The 16558-nt window shown below is 58.1% G+C and overlaps 1 protein-coding gene across 3 annotated transcripts in view; it reads left to right on the top strand.

Moving 5' to 3' along the window:
• Positions 1 to 16558, top strand: part of GRM4 (glutamate metabotropic receptor 4) — a 116156-nt gene that overhangs the window by 93635 nt on the left and 5963 nt on the right. For 2 of the 3 annotated variants that reach the window (XM_059400048.1, XM_059400049.1), the window contains exons 7-10: positions 4178 to 4378; positions 4586 to 4722; positions 7790 to 8725; positions 11439 to 12836. In XM_059400048.1, the coding sequence (XP_059256031.1) occupies positions 4178 to 4378; positions 4586 to 4722; positions 7790 to 8725; positions 11439 to 11753 (1589 nt within the window). In that variant the 3' untranslated portion in view covers positions 11754 to 12836. Of the gene's footprint in view, positions 1 to 4177; positions 4379 to 4585; positions 4723 to 7789; positions 8726 to 11438; positions 12837 to 15187; positions 15435 to 16558 lie in introns of those variants that run through there. The other variant, XM_059400050.1, reaches the window with a different exon arrangement.

Raw genomic sequence — 16558 nt, 5'->3', positions numbered from 1 at the left:
TTTGTCTTCTTTTATGCGAGGAAGCCTCTTCAAGAACTGTGCGTGCGTGCGTGCGTGCGCTGGTGCGTGCCTGTGACCACAACGGCTCAGGAGGGTTGCGGTTGGGCGGGGTGAGTTGTGGCGAGGTGATGGGGGAGACAAGAGGAACTCTGATTATTTCAACCTTGAAAACTCATTTCAATTACAATTTACAACCTGCAGACAAAGGCTGCAGTCACCGTAGTAACCGTAGCTGCGGGGGTTTGGATGGAGAAAATCCTCTCCCGTTGGTTTCTCCGGCTGGCTGTCACCCGCGGCAGAGCCAAACGCATCTCCAGCTCACGGTACCCCGGGACACAATTAGGACATCTTCAAACTGTTGCTGCTGTCATTGCCACCATGTGTCTGGGATTTATCTCCTCCAGTAGCGCTCAGAAATGTGCGTCCTGCTTCCTCCCAGAACTGCTTGGGCCTGGAGCTCCTGCCCACCCAGGAGGGGATTTTCTGACCCCCCACCCCTTTCTTTCCATGACCACTGCCTGCTCTGACTCTGCAGACAGGGATCCTGAACTTCTGATTAGGCCTGGGCCCCAGAGAAGAGGGAGGAGGCAGACCAGGGACTGGTTAGAGGAAGAAGAAGGGGAGGGACGACCCGGGGTGGGATGGTGTGGGGTGGTAGAAATGGTTAAAGAGCCAGAGAGATCCAGGTTCAAATCCCAGCTCTGCCACTTCCCAGTCAGGCCCATCCCCCGTGTGCACGAGCACATGCTGGGTGACAGGGTTCCTGTGGGATCCTGGGTACATCACTTGACCACTCGCAAACCTCAGTTACCTCCTCTGTGAGGGGACCAGTTCAGCTGACCTCCCCAAGCTCCGGGGAAGAGAAATTCCAGGCATGTGAAGCTCTTGGTGTGGGGTCATTTGCTGAGGAGTCCAGAGTGTGTGGAGGTTATGGGCACAGCTTCGAACATTTGGGATGGAGCATCTCGTCTTTGTTTAACTTGTATTTATGATTCCTGCTCTCCAAAGGGAAGGGCCCTTGGGGGTTGAGGGGTGTTTGTGGAGGGCATGCTCGAGGCCTGGTGTCCCCTTGTTAAATAAAGGTGCTTTGCAGGTCACCTCACGGTGCATTTTCTCATCCATAATTGGGGCTGGACTCAAGACAAAAGTCAAGGATGTGAAAGTGTGTCGAGAAGTCTCTAAAAGTCCATGGCTGGCATTGTGACAGCTCTGGGGTAGGGATTCTGGAGGGGCAGCCCTGATGGGATGACAGGACCCCAGAGCCCCTCTCGTGAGAGCGTCCCCCTGCAGAGGTGGATTCTCCAGGGTAAGGCTCATCCTCACTCTGGCCTCAGGGCAGACGGCTTGCGAACCCCTCCCTTGGTCCTGGACCAGAGTGGCCCAGAATGGCTACTTCAGTGGGACCCACTGAGGGAGGACCCATGAAGAAGGAGAGAGGAGAGGCTGAGAGCAGCTCAGGTGGGGAGGTGTAATCAGATCCCATCAGCCAGGGTATCCTTGGCTTTGGGAGGGAACTCTCTGCTTTCTGCAGTGGCCACAGCCTCCCCTCCGTCCTGGTTAATAATTCAGTCTCTGACCCATAGGAAATGAGGATGTGATGGGAGTGCGGGGTTGTTGAGTAGCGTTTTATGTTTTCCATTTTTCAGGCTGAGGGGAGCGGGACCTGGGGGCTAGGTGCGGTCCAGGGTGGGGCTACAGCCTTCAACCTGTTCCAGCCCCCTCTGTTCCCCTCCCTCTGGGGACAGGGTTGTCACTGGGCTTCTCTCCTCCTTCTCAGAACCTTGTCATCAGGAGCTCAGACAAGAAGGCGGGCTAGTTAAGCTGGAGGATTTGCCTTTCATGTTTATTCCCGTCTGTGCCTTGTCCTAGAAATTGTGTTGACTGATTCACTAGGCTCTGCTGGCCCAGGAGCTCTGAGGCAGGGTTGGACTTACACCCATCTGTGCCCGCAGGTGTCTGGCCAACCTCTGTAGCACTTGGCAAGCATCACGCCTCTCTTTGGGTCTTGTGAATATTAACCCACTAATCCTCCTTAGGGACCCTAACCTGACCCTGTGAGGCAAGTACCATCATCATCCTCATTTTGTAGTGGAGGGAGCTGGAGTCCGAGGTCCAAGGTCCCACAGCCAGAGTGGTTGGTGGAGCTGGGGTTCCAGCTCCCAGGTTCAAGTCTAGGCCCCCGCAAGTGTAGGGCAGGGACAATGGGTAGTGAGGGCCTTTGGTGACCAGGAGAAAGCCAGGGAGACGGCTCCCAAGCCTGCCTGGCCTCCAGCCCTGAGGCCGCACTGTAAGAGCTGTGGGTCATCTTGACTGAATGGTACCACAAGGACCAACAGGGTATGTGTCCCCAACTGTCCCATCTGAGTGCTGGTGAGTCTTGATCTCTGACCCCGAGGTTGGGATAACTGGGGTCAGGTTCTGCCCTTGGTCCCAGGGGCTTGGTGGCCGAGGCAGGCAGGCATATGAAATGTGCCCCCGGCTCTGTGGGAGCCCCAGGCAGGTGTCTGCCTCTGAGGTATCCAAGGGCAGAGATGGACGCAGTGACCTCTGGAGTTCCCAGGGCCTGGCGCTCGCCCAGCCCAGCCCCCACACAGTAGACATGGCTGTGGGCCAGGGGGCTAGGCTGGGGTGCAGCCCCTCATCCTGCAGCCCACTGCGGAATCACTTTTGCAAGGTATGGCACTGGCCCCCTAACAGGGAGGCAGTGGGTGTACATGGCGGGGTGGGTGGTGGGGTTAATGTCTTTGTCCTGGTCTCCAGGGAGTTACAGGCTGTGATGGGGGCAGGGCCTACCGCCTCAGAAGGGGAAGCCCCAGAAGGGGAAGCCTGGCTTCCCTAGAATTCTTCCCATCCTTTCCCTGCCTCCACTTTGCATCCTCCTGTCCCCTCCTCCTCTCCCCTCCCTGCATTCCTGTCCCCATCCCAACCCCCCTCTTAGAATCCCTTAAGTGTAGAGTGGCACATAGGCTGGGAGCCAGAGTACTGCGATTCAGGCTCAGCACTTGGTGGTTCTGGGACATCACTGGGCTTTTCTGTGCCTCAGTTTCATCTCTGATACGTGGATAATTACTCACCTCATGGCACCCTGGTGAGAATTCAATGCGTTTATATGCATAAAGGGCTTAAAAAGATGCTTAGCATGGAGCAGGTGTTCACTAGACATTAGCAGCCCCTATTCTTCATGATGATTGTTATCCTGGGCCCAGGCTTGGGTAATGCCTCCTCCTCCAGAAAGCCTTCCTGGCCTGCTATGGCCCAGAGACCACCACCACCACCCCACCCCCCCGCCACCTTTGACCACTTAGCACAATAACAATGTGGATCAGTCACCTACTCAGTGCCAAGCATTCTCAGTTAAACCTCTGGGGGCAGGATTATGATCCCTTTCTATTGAGAGGACACTGAAGCCATAGGCAGCTGTGAAGCTTGGGCCCAGGGCCTGGGGGTAAGGATGGGAAGACAGAGCCCCAAGGCCATGGCGTCCTAGGGAGCCACTGCTGTTTGCAGTGAGGTGAGGGAGGGGGGTTCCCCACTTGGCAGAACTCACTCACCTGCCTAATGGGGAAGGAGTGGGTGGGGATGATAGTAACTTCTAGTGTTTGGGGCGATTGGAAGCCATCGAAGGCACCAGGTGGCTTGGGTCCTAAACTCTGAGGGATCTGCAGCCAGGCTCTCACCCTCCTGGGGCTCAGTTTCCCCTTCCATACCCTGTGGCGGGGGCAGTGTGCCCTGGCTGGCGTGGCTGCCCATCTGTGGGCTGCCAGAGTGTACCGCTGAGCCACACAGCTCTTGTCCTAGCGATTTCCCAGTGGCTCCCGCGATTGGTCTAGGTCAGGCAGGGGGAGGGCGGGGAGGTTCCACAGCCGTAGGGAGACCCCCTGACCCACAGCCTTCTGAGGGTGATCGTGACATGGGGGCCTGCCCTGGCTATTCTGGGGTCTCAGGGCACAGAGATGGCTGCACAGTGGCGAGGGCAGTGGACCCTCCCTGTCCCCTTGTGGGATCATCCCCCATAAGACCATCCCGTGGGAGATAGAGCTGGCACTGGGCCAGAAGCCAGAAGGCCTATGTGTGCAGAGATGGGCTGTGTCACCTCTCTTGGCTCTAGCGTCCAGCACGGGGTCAGTGAGGATGGTGGGCCTCATGTATGGCCCCCGTGCTGGGCGTTTCGTTGCAGACCGAGAACGCATTGGGCAGGACTCGGCGTATGAGCAGGAGGGGAAGGTACAGTTTGTGATTGACGCCGTGTATGCTATGGGCCACGCACTACACGCCATGCACCGCGACCTGTGTCCTGGCCGTGTGGGGCTCTGCCCACGCATGGACCCCGTGGACGGCACCCAGCTTCTCAAGTACATCCGCAACGTCAACTTCTCAGGTGGCTGTCCTGGGCTGTGCACCAGAAGGGGTCCCAGGGTGCCATAGGGGGAGGGGCTGGGGCCTCTGGAGGGCGAGGGAACCTCCTAAAATGTTCCACGCAGGGGCCTCCCCAGAGGTGTCTCTGCTCTGGGCTCCTGATCCTCCCTGCTTCTTGGTGAGAGCTCAGCAAAGATACGGAGTGTGTAACAGTCACTGGCCCCTACAGGCATTGCGGGGAATCCCGTGACCTTCAATGAGAATGGAGATGCCCCTGGCCGCTATGACATCTACCAGTACCAGATGCGCAATGGCTCGGCTGAGTACAAGGTTATCGGCTCCTGGACGGACCACCTGCACCTCAGAGTAAGTACATGGTGGGAGGGCAGGGAGGGGCCCCAGGAGGGATGGACAGAGTCACGTGTGCCACCCAACCCCTGGGAAGTAAGACCAAGGGGAGGTGGCCGCTGATGGCGAGGACCAGCCCTGACTCCCAGTTTGCTGCTACCAAGCCCAGGCTTCCTTCCAGGCCCCAGTCCAGGCCTCCAAGGGCCCTGAGTGCCGTCCCTCCCAGAAATGGAGGGATAGGGCTGTGGGTTTTCTGCTATATGCCCTTTTCCTTGGCCTGGGGCCTTCCTGCCTGCTGCCTGCTGGTGGAGGAAAATGCTGGATAATTTGGATAATTTACCCCGGACTGAAGGGCTCAGCAGGTACAGGGAAGCAGGGAGTTGTGGGGGGATGGGAGTTTGGGGGGGGGGGGGGAGGGCTGCATTGGGACAAAGGAGGACAATGTCTTAAGGCAAAGGGCACCATCCTGTGGGGTTTCTGGTTGGGGGTAGAGGGCTGTTTGAGAGCATTTCCTAAAGCCGTCAAACTGCATCTAGAAGGTCATCATTTTTCTGGGTATTATGGGCAGCTGGGGGGGGGGGGGTGTCTTCTCCTGAATCCTCCTAGCTGCATTTTCCCGGCCCCTGATTGTCCCCGGGACATTGCAGTTCTCCCTCTCTGGCCTCAGTGTACCTAGCTGTGACTAGAGCATGTGTTTGGAGAGAAAGGGCCTGTGGTTCATTTCCTAAGAAAATGCCAGTGCACTTGGCCCCGACCTTGCAAGGTGAAGGGGTGAGCCGTGCTTGGGGCAGGCACAATGTGACAGCCAGATGGATGGACCAGAGGGGCCAGAAGGCCCAGGCCCATGTCTGGCCTCAGACTCCCTGTTGCCGATCCTGGGAGAGTTGCCTCACGTCCCTGCTGTCTCCTCTTATAGGAATCTCTTCCAGCGACGAGCCCCCAAGCTCCTCGAAACACTTTCTGCCCGTGAGCCCATTTGGCTCTGACAATCTTCTGAGTTAGAGGCAGTATTTCTGCGAGCCCAGCCTGAGGGATGTTCCAAAAGCCACATGGCAGGGCGGGAGTAGAGCCCATTCCCACGGTGATGTTCCTTGGGTTGCTGAAGAGAGATAGACAGACAAAACAGGGCCGGTGGGAGCACTTGGCCAAGGGGATGATATCCCATATGTAGGAGTGTCTCTGTGGGGTCCAGTGAGGGGAGCAGTGGGGACCTGTGATTCAGTTCACCAGCAACATCGGCAGCTCAGCCTTACTGAGTGCCTGCTGTATACAGCACCTGTGGTAAGTGTGGGACCTTACTATGTGGACAGCAGCCCCGTGAGGCAGGCACTGTTCTTATCCATTCTACAGCTGTGGTAAGTGAAGGCAGGGCCTCGGTGTGGGGAGGGCAGCGGAAACCTCCCTGATGATACAAGGCCCCTCAGCCAGTGTGGAGTCGGGGCGGGGGTAAGGTCGGGGGGACGGGACTTCAACTGTCACATCCTCCCCGTTTTCTCTTGAGGGCTCAGTTTGGGCTGTGCTGCAGGGGTCACAGAGCAGGCCAGGCTGGGGTGGGGGCCTGAGGAAGAGACTTCACCCTGCCCGCCCTGTCTTCTTCCGGGTCTGAAACTGAGATGGCCTCTCACGGCTGGTGCCTGGGCCTCACTTCCTCTGTCATAGACTCCACAGAGAGTCCAAGGGTCCCCAGCATGCCAGCCCTGTGCTGGGGGCTAGACACGAGGCAGGGGACAGGCACAGAGCCCCGCGCCTCGTGGGCCTGAGCTTCTGGGGAAATAGAATTTCTGTGATGACTTCCAAATAGAAGGTGCAATAAGTAGCAAAGGGCAGAGTAGCCTCTTTCTGGTGTCCTTGGATCAGGTGGGGAAACAAAGACTCAGAGAGGTTGAGGTGTTTGCTGCAGGGCTCACAGCCAGCTGGCAACACACCTGTGATCCCAGGATTTACCTACATTTATGGCTCTTTCTATGGGAGCCAGAGTTTTCTAGAACAGTCACCGTTGCCATTTGTTTCCCTACAGTCTCATAGCTCCAGTGGCCAGGGTTGTCCTGCTTCATTGTTCCTATAGGGATTGTGGCCCAGGTTGTTCCTGTGCTCTTTGGCTCTAGGGGACCACATGGCCCTGTCATGCCCAGAGCCACAGGACAAGCTGCTGCCCTGAGCTTTTCCTCCCCACTCCTGGGAGCCCATCTTTGGCTGCCCCTCCCCTTTTCCTCAGCTCTGAAACCATCCCCTTGCCCAAGCAGCTGCTTATTCCTTCTCTGGGAGCGAGGACCCAGCACAGAGGAGCACCTGTCTGGCCAGGCCCCCTGCTCGCCAAGTGTGAACTCCTAGCAGCCGCTCTATTTGGAACAGATGCCTTGAACATGGCTCCCAAGTGTAGTCCAGCTCCCTTTGCTCAGGGCCTGGAGCTCTTCTGCGCCTCTCGCTGACTTTCCAGACTTTTTTGTAACACTGAATTTGGTAGGGGTGCCAACATACCCTGTGGCTCCTTTGTTCGCAGTGACTGTGTCTTCGGAGACATATAACCATGACTAGTGCTAATTTAGAGCAAGATATAAAGAAATTCTAACCCCCGGGCACAGATTCTGTGTCCTCTGAGCAAATCTATCATTGCTCTCTGCTGAGCACAGCTTCCTGTCCCACCCAGAGGAGACACTGTGGGCTGAGCCATGGGGACGGCACATCTCCCAGCAAGCACACAAGTCACCTGCAGGGTCTGGTTAAGACTCAGATCCTGACACAGTAGGTTTGGGGCAGGCCCAAAGGTAGCACTTCCAGCAAGCTCCTGGGTGATGCTGGGGTGGGTCTGTAATCTGGGCTCCCTAGTTCCCTCTGCTTCCCTGTGGGACTCCTGGTTCTCCCTGCCGCTCTCTGTGCTCAGGGTCTCTGTACGGTCCTGGAGGGTTTGGGATTTGCTCAGGATGTCTCCTAGATTAGCCAGGGCTGCAACATGCAGGTGGGCTTATTTAAGTCCAGCTGCTGGGTCCAGCGGGTCGTTGCCGTGGCCAGGATGCCAGCTGGTGGGGTGGCCCCAGGCAGTGGTTGGCATAGCCTGAGGCCGGCTCCCCTGCGATGTTGTTGCCAGATAGAGCGGATGCACTGGCCGGGGAGTGGGCTGCAACCACCCCGCTCCATCTGCAGCCTGCCGTGCCAGCCGGGTGAGCGGAAGAAGACCGTGAAGGGGATGCCGTGCTGTTGGCACTGTGAGCCGTGCACAGGGTACCAGTACCAGGTGGACCGCTATACCTGTAAGACCTGCCCGTACGACATGCGGCCCACCGAGAACCGCACGGGCTGCCGGCCCATCCCCATCATCAAGCTGGAGTGGGACTCGCCCTGGGCCGTGCTGCCCCTCTTCCTGGCCGTGGTGGGCATCGCTGCCACGCTCTTCGTAGTGGTCACCTTCGTGCGCTACAATGACACGCCCATCGTCAAGGCCTCGGGCCGCGAGCTGAGCTACGTGCTGTTGGCTGGCATCTTCCTGTGCTACGCCACCACCTTCCTCATGATCGCTGAGCCCGACCTGGGGACGTGCTCTCTGCGCCGCATCTTCCTGGGGCTGGGCATGAGCATCAGCTACGCGGCCCTGCTCACCAAGACCAACCGCATCTACCGCATCTTCGAGCAGGGCAAGCGGTCAGTGAGCGCGCCGCGCTTCATCAGCCCTGCCTCGCAGCTGGCCATCACCTTCAGCCTCATCTCCCTGCAGCTCCTCGGCATCTGCGTGTGGTTTGTGGTGGACCCGTCCCACTCGGTGGTGGACTTCCAGGACCAGCGGACGCTCGACCCCCGCTTTGCCAGGGGCGTGCTCAAGTGCGACATCTCGGACCTGTCGCTCATCTGCCTGCTGGGGTACAGCATGCTGCTCATGGTCACGTGCACCGTGTACGCCATCAAGACGCGCGGCGTGCCCGAGACCTTCAACGAGGCCAAGCCCATCGGCTTCACCATGTATACCACCTGTATCGTCTGGCTCGCTTTCATCCCTATCTTCTTTGGCACCTCGCAGTCAGCAGACAAGGTGAATGGTGGGGCTGGGGGTGGGGGAGAGTGAGGGCCCCGAGCTGCGGGCAGCCGTGGGGGCTCGCTGGCCTTTCCTTCTGCTCTGGAGAGGACTTCTTCCATGCCTCATTGCTTCCTCTGCCTCTGTTCTCTGGCTTCTGGATTGTCCCTCTTCTCTCCTACCCTTTCTCTTTTCTGGCTTCCCCTTCCCACCCATCTCAACTCTCTCCTTCTTCTTCCCTTCCCTCCCTGCCTCTACCTCTCGTTGCCTCCCTCTCTCCTCTCTGTCAGCTTTAAATCTCTTCTAGACTCTTTCCTGGAGAAGAGACTCTCGCCCTGCTCAGCCCCATCTTCCCTGCATCCACTCCTCTCTTCCTTGTCCTCTGCCTGCCCCTCTTTCTGCCCTTGCAGGATCCCCCTGGGTCCCTGGGTGGGGTTGGATCAACACTCACTCCTCTTCTCCTGGTCACCAAGCCTCTGAAGCCTGGGAGCCTGGGGTGTCAGCTGAGGGTCCTTCCCTCCACCAGCCAGAGCTGCAGACAGGGTGCCTCCTGCTGGCTCTGTCAGGCCATCCTGTGGGCGTGGACAGACCCCAGGGCCCCGTGCACTCTGACCACATCCCCGCCCCAGCGCTGCCTGGCGCCTGCAGGGGTTTATCTTGAAGGACTGAGGGTCACTGAAGCCGGAGGTTAGAGATGGGCAAGGGGTTATTGGGACCAAGGACCCCAGCTCCTGGTCCGAGTTCTATGTTGGGATCTTGGGCATGGCAGCTGGCTTCTCCGCCTCAGTTTCTCCATCAGTATGTTGGGGCCATGATCCTTCTCTTTCAGTCATTAAGGGTTGTCACAATCACATGGCCTGATGGGTTTGAAAGCCGTTTACCCCTCTGTGGGGTGGCTGGTACTGAGGAACCCAGGGGAGGGTGATGGGGACTAGGTCAGAGAGATGACGGGACAGATGGTGGAGGACTCAGAGGCTGTGGGAAGGATGTGGGCTTCTACCATCAGTGAGAAGGGAGCCATGCTGGGGTTCTGAGCAGTGAGGGACATGACATAGTGTGGGTTTAGAAGGATCCCTCTGGCTGCTGGGTGGAGCCCTGAGGAAGGTGGGCTGAGACCTGGATGGCCAATGCGGAGGGGACTGTAGCGAGCCTAGCAGGGGGCTGCTGGGGCCGGGGGTGATGGGAAGCAGGGGTTCTTGGATGTGTCTGCAGGTGAGGCGGCTGGATTTGGGACGGATTGCATGTGGGGCAAGAAGTGCAGAGGAGAATCAAGGATGACTCTGGGTTTTGGCGTGAGGATCAGGAGGAAGGAACATCTGCACTCTCAGGTGGGGAAGAGCACAGAGGAGTCTGTTTGGGGGCCGAGATCTGGCGGTCCTCTGGATGTGCTAAGTTTGGGGTGCCTGTTAAGAGGTCCACATACTGTTGCTGAATACACAGGGCCGGGGTTCAGGACTGAGGGCCGGGCTGGAGCTGGAGCTGGTGTTGTCACCAGCCCATGACTGGCATTTGAAGCTGGAGCTTGCCCAGCTGTGAGCTACTCAGGATCCTTGGCTTTCAGTGAGGCTGCTGCCAAGGCCGTGACGGATGGGGTGCTTGTCATGGACCTGACACTCTACCTGATGGTCCCCATCCACAGTAGCAGGGTAAGGTGGATAGCACTATCCCTGTCTATAGATGAGACACAGAGGCACAGAGAGGCCAAGTGACTCATTTGAGATCACACAGCCCATAGGTAGCATGGTTGAACTTACCCTGCTGTGCCTAACTCAGGAATCCCCTCCACAAACCCAGTCCACACTGCCCCCCTGCAGCCCTGGAATACCTTCCTGCCCTGCAAGCCTCCTTGGTAAGGGCCACCTCTGCTCCAAGAGTTCCTTGAGGGCAAGACCTCTGCCCTCCATGCTGAAACCCTTGACCTGGCCCTGTAAAGGCCTGTAGCCTTCCTTCTAAAGGTGGCCAGTGGGCTGAGGGCCTCTGAGAAGCAGACATTGGGGTTGGCAGTGAGGGCCCTGAGATCAGAAATCAGGTTTGGCTCCATGTCACCCCACAAACCTGAGCCAAAGCAGCCACCAGGCCTAGCTTGCCCTGTGAGCCAGGTTTCCTGCCCCCACAGGCCTACGGGAAGCCCTCCCTGCTGAGGACAGGTACAGTCGGAGCCCGGTGGCCCGCAGTGCCCAGGGGGCCCACAGAGCCAGCAGGGGAAGCCACCCCACATTGTAAGGAAGCTGACAGCTTGAGAAATTTTGGCAACACCAGGAGTCTCCTTCCCCTGCCTCCTCAGGGAGTAAAGGTGAACAGCTAGAAGGCAGACAACATGCTGGCTGAGCCCCTGATTCTGCCTTCCTATAGTTTCCTCGGTGGGGTTCCTGCCCTTCCAGGGGGCTGTCAGACCCTCCCTCCTCCAGCTGCTGAGGCCCCGCCTCCTGCTCAGCCCCCACATCTCTCCAGGCTACCCGGACTGCCTCTAATTTCTTCCTTTTTAGGAGGCTCCTTGAGTATAGATGTTGAAAAGGAACCTCTGAAATGATCTCTCCTGAGGCCCAGAGAGGCGCAGAGGCCCTTACTTGCCTGGGGTCACACAGCAGGCTAGCCTCTCAGCCACAGGTGACCCTGCTCTGGTCCTGATCATGGGGGACATGGGACATGACCTTCCCCTCTGGGCTTCTGCATAAGGAGGGGCCAGGATATGAGCTCTTCTCCCACCCCATGCTGGGACCCAACTTCCTAGAGGCACAGGCCACCAGGAGCTGAATCTCTGAATCTCCACTGGGCTCTGCCAGCCCTGCAAACAGGTAGAGAGAGAGAGAGGTGGGGCCGCGGCGGGGAGTTGTGTGGTTACAGAGGTGTGTGTGCCTTCTTGTGCATGGTTGGTGGTGGCTGGGTGGTGTGTGTATCTGTGTGCAAGTGGCTGCGTTTGTGTACACTGGGTGGGGATGGGCAGGTGTGTACATTGAGAGCTTCACGGCTGGGATGCATGTGGGTGTGCAGACGAGTTGCATGTGCCTGGCCATGTATGTGCAGATGTGTGTGTGTGCACTTGTAGGTGCGTATTCAGGTATGTGTACAGATATGGATGAATGCGTCTGGGTGCCTGCATGCGAGTGTACCTAGGTGCATGAAGGGAGTGCATGTGTGTGCATACACGTGCCCCCTGGCATGAGTCTGAGTCACATATGAGCGCACAGCTGTGAGTTCAGGGATGTGTGTGTGTGTGTGAATGCAGAGATGCATGTGTCTATGGGCATGCGTGTCTGTGGGTATGTGGGCGTGCCCAGGCTTGTGTGCACATGTGTGTGCAGGGGCTCGTGGCGCCCATTTCCCCAGCAGGCAGGTGGTGGCGTGGAGCGAAGCAGTCTGTGCTGCTGGGCTGAGCAGGTGAATGGCTTTCCCCATGCTAGCCCCAGTCGCCAGGGGTTATTATGGCCGCCGTGCAGCACTACCCAGAGCCGGGCACAGCATGCTTTCTCCACGGCATGGGGTTCCCACTTAGCTGCCCTTGGGTGGGACCTAGCCACAGAGGCTGACCAGGGGGTGGGGAGGTTCATTTCTCTGGTTTGTACAGATTCCGAGGATCTCTGTGGCCACTAGGATCAGCCTGGGCCAAATCGCGGAGCAGGTAGATCTCCTCGGCACCCCCAGGCGGGCCCCTTGGACCCTCCGCCCAGCAGGCCTCACAGGGAAATGGGAGACTCCTCATCTCCCTCTACAGCAGCTCCTTTCTGCGCCCTTTGCCCCACCTGCGGTTACCTTGTCCACGCCCATCAGACCTAGCTCTTTGCTCTGGGGAGCAGCCACTTGTGAGGCAAAGGCAGGATTTCTTGCAGAGGACAGAGTGTAGCCAGGGCCTGACCAGAAAGGGGGGCAGGAATCCAGGCACCCCCATCTGGAAACAAGGTGAAATCAGATCCTGGAATCCAGGCACCCCCATCTGGGAAACAAGATGAAATCAGATCCTGGAGGTCACCTCTCAGGCCACCGGCCTTGGAGGGCTGCATCCGTACCTGGGCCTTATCCCTGGGAGTTGGGGGTGTCTGCTGGGTTCTAGAGGTTTTAGGGGGCTGCTCCTTCTTTGATAGAATCAGCATGCTACTACCTCTTGGTCACAACGTGCGCCTTCACACAGGGGGCTCTGGGACAACGTGTGAGCTGGTGGGAGGGTGGGAGTTCCAGACCCCAGAGCATGGAGAGGGACTGGGGTGTGCAGCCTTACTTGTGCTTGCACAGGGCCGGCTGCCCCTCAGCCTGGGATGGCTAGACGAGCCCCCGAGGCCCCTGCTGGAAGGGCAGGGCCCCAGCAGGTGGGGGCAGCTCGCTTAGGTTGGATTGGTTTATGCCCCATCTTATATCTTTGCAAAAAGGTTCCATTCTGAAAAGCAAAAGAGAACACCAAGGATTGTACTGTTTTCCGCGTTCAGGGCTGGCCCTCTGGTTTTCAGGGCCTTATGCAGAAAGAAAATAAAAGCCCCTTTCTTGTTCAAAAATGATTCAGGATTTAAGATGGTGACAGCAGGGCATGGAACCACATGTGTGTCCCCTGGGCTCTTCTTCTGCCTGTGTTAGTGGGGGGGGGGGGTCTAGCATCCCACAGTGGCTCAGGGCAGAGTGGAATCTCGCCCCCAACACAGGGCTCACTCTGTCCAGAGAGGGGGCCTCTCTCCCTGGTTCCACCAACTCCGAATGGGCCCGAATGCACGCCCCACCCCCCCAATCAACAAAGTGTGGGCAGAGGGCCCAAGATGGATATCTGACTTGGAAACACAACCCTGACACCCAAGAACCCCTAGTGTGAGAGGGGAGACTGCCCTCAGGGAGGCCCCGGTCTAATGAGGGAGACGAACCCTCACCCAGGGAGCTCCCAGTTCAATGGTGAAGGTCCTGAAAACAAGCGTCATCTTGATTAGCCCAGACCTTCATCACTTTCCCCATGGTGTGGAACCTGTCCGCCCCTCCCCCACTGCCATCAGCCCCATCTCAGGGGGCAGGAGAGGTAGCCTATACCCTCCTACGGGCCAGTCATGCTGGGAGGGAGTGCTGTAGTACAAGAGTGAGAATATGGCTTGCACGGGAGGACAGGAGATGACTGTGTCAGATGGGTGTGTGTTGACTGGGGACCAGGCTCTCATTTCCCTGGGCTTGTGACAGTTTCTGAACAGTGACAAATAAAACCACTTCTCCACACTCCCAGCCTCCTTCACAGAGCTTCACAGTCTGGGTTTGGCTCACCTCGTGGGTTGGGAGAGGTAGCAGCTCTCATCCCATTGCACTGATGAGTAAACTGAGGGCTAGAGAGGGCTTGAGACTCAGGGTCACATCCCTCTTTCCTTTCAGACCCCAGGGCTTCTCCAGCCTCTCTCTCAAAGGACAGCTGGAAAGACAGCCTTCAGATCCAGGTCATGAATCATTTTTAGAGAAGCGCAGATGGGACAGAGTATGAGAATGGGTGTCATAGGGGGTCAGATAGAGCTGGGGTTCAGGGAGAGCTTCCTAGAGGAGACGACACATCAGCCAGGCCCCAAGGGAGGGGGCCCAGATCAAGAAATGGAAGATTTAGGGGGTAGAACATTTCTTGCCTTCCCCATGCCCAGACCTGGGGGCTACAGCCCAGGTCTCCTCTGGCTGCACGGAGGTTGAGGGGGGCTGGCGGGACAGCAGAGGCCTGGAAGACTGGGAAGCGTGATGGAGGAGGCAGGGAGGGGACCCCAGGGGGCAGTGGGAATTGTCAGGCCCTGCCTGGAAGGCCCCGCTATTGAAGAATGGATTATCCGACACCCAGATTAATGGACTTTCATTTTGCTAAACATCTGTCACCGTTAGTGCTGGCGAGCGAGCGTGAAATGGGCTTTGACTGTGCCGCCATCGCCATATCTCACTGGGCGCTGTGGCTCCCGTGTCAGTGGCCTGCTCTGCACAGGGCAACAGTACAGGTTGCAGTCACTGAATGGGGACCTGGTCGAGGGGCTGTGGCATGGCCCCTGGGAGTTACCCCAAGGCACCAACAGATGTTCATCTCACTCCCAGCCCTGTGTAGCGGGATGCTGCTGGGAGGGTCAGCTGTGGTTCCCTGAGGGCCCTTCTTTAGGGGTGCTACCCCCACATGGCATGAAGCAGTGGGAAACACTTCCATGTACGTATGTACCATGGGCTGGACATTGTTGTATATAGGATCACCATTTACCAAGGCGTTTCATTCTCATGGCGGCCCTATGAGGTGAGTATTATAGCAGCATGCCCACGTGGGGAAACTGAGGCACAGGGTGGGACTTGTCCAAGGTCACAGAGCTAGAAATGGTGGAGTCAGGATTTGAATCCAGAGAGTCTGATCTAAAGTCCCAGCTCAACACCACAACTCCCTTCTGCCCAGTCAGTGGGACATGGGGCAGGACTCCCAGGGTCTGTCCCCCTTGTGTCTGTTCCTGGGGTCGGGACTCTGAGGCTGGGGCAGAGCTCTTTCTGACGCCGCCCCTGGCCCACCTCCAGCTGTACATCCAGACGACGACGCTGACGGTCTCGGTGAGTCTGAGCGCCTCGGTGTCCCTGGGGATGCTCTACATGCCCAAGGTCTACATCATCCTCTTCCACCCGGAGCAGAATGTGCCCAAGCGCAAGCGCAGCCTCAAAGCCGTCGTCACCGCCGCCACCATGTCCAACAAGTTCACGCAGAAGGGCAGCTTCCGGCCCAATGGTGAAGCCAAGTCTGAGCTCTGCGAGAACCTTGAGACTCCTGGTGAGTGTCCGGGTCCTCCCCTCTCCCTCAGGGCCCCACCCAGCCCCTCCTCCTTCCCAGAGAAGGCCAGCCCCCATAACTGGGACCCTGGCCACGTCCGTCCCTAAGCCCATTTTCTGGGGTTCCTGGGAGAGCCCTGAGGCCACAGGTGAGTGGGGATTCTCTCTTGAGGCGCCAGGTTAGTGCCCCTCTGCCCTGCCCCATCTTGGTAACCAGGAGAGAACTTCAAGGTCCCACCCCACCTAGCCTTAGCTACACACTTCCAGGGATCTGACTGCCAAGGGTGAGGCTGTGGGGGAACCTGGCTCATGCAGGGTGATGGGGGCTCTGGGATTTCTCTTCCCTGGGACCAAGATCTGGGCCTGTGCCCTCTCCGTCCCTCTGGGAGAATGGGTTGTCTGGAGGGCCTCTGCTTTCTGGCCCTTTAGTGACCTGGGCACAGAGGCTCTGGTGCCCACCTGGCCATGCCCTAACAGGGCCCTGAGAGATGGGGACCCAGGAGGTGGGTCCCCAGGATGGGTAAGGGAAGAAGTAGGTTGGACGGAGGGCCTCCATAGGCCTCAGTTCCCCAGAGGCTGGGTGTTCCCAAGGGATGGTTCAAGGAAACCTCTGCAGTAGAGGGTCATGCTTTGAGGGGGACCTCAGCATCTGAGGGGCAGGCCCAAGGTCTGGGCCTGGGCAGGAATGTGCATGAGGGAGTGAGGCCGCCATCTTTGCCAGCTTCTCTGGTCCCCCTCGCAGCCAGCCCTCTGTGAGAAGAGATGGAGGGGAGAGAGGGGCAGGGCATGCGAGGGATGAGGGTGCCTCGGGGGCGCCAGTCATGGTGGCAACCACTCCTTGAACCCTGATTGTGTGACACACAGCCATGCGACCTTAAAAGGCAAGTTATTTATCATCTGTGTAATACAGATGAGGAAAGGGAGGCTCAGTAAGGTTAGGGATTCATGTGGGTCACATAGTCACCAGGTAGCTGGGCTGGACTTGACCTTCACGGTGATGTCCCTATTGCTTCCTTGGAGATGGAGGCCTCTGCCCTGGGGTGAGCCATGGGGTCTCCCACCTGTGGGGTGGGCCTCCACTCTAGCTGCTCCAGTGGTTGGCGGGGGTGAGATGAAGGGGTAGCC

This window comes from Mustela nigripes, chromosome 5, assembly GCF_022355385.1.
Source record: "Mustela nigripes isolate SB6536 chromosome 5, MUSNIG.SB6536, whole genome shotgun sequence".
Lineage (NCBI taxonomy): Eukaryota > Metazoa > Chordata > Mammalia > Carnivora > Mustelidae > Mustela > Mustela nigripes.
Note: the sequence above shows the minus strand (reverse complement) of the source record. Positions and strands in the feature narration are given on the sequence as shown.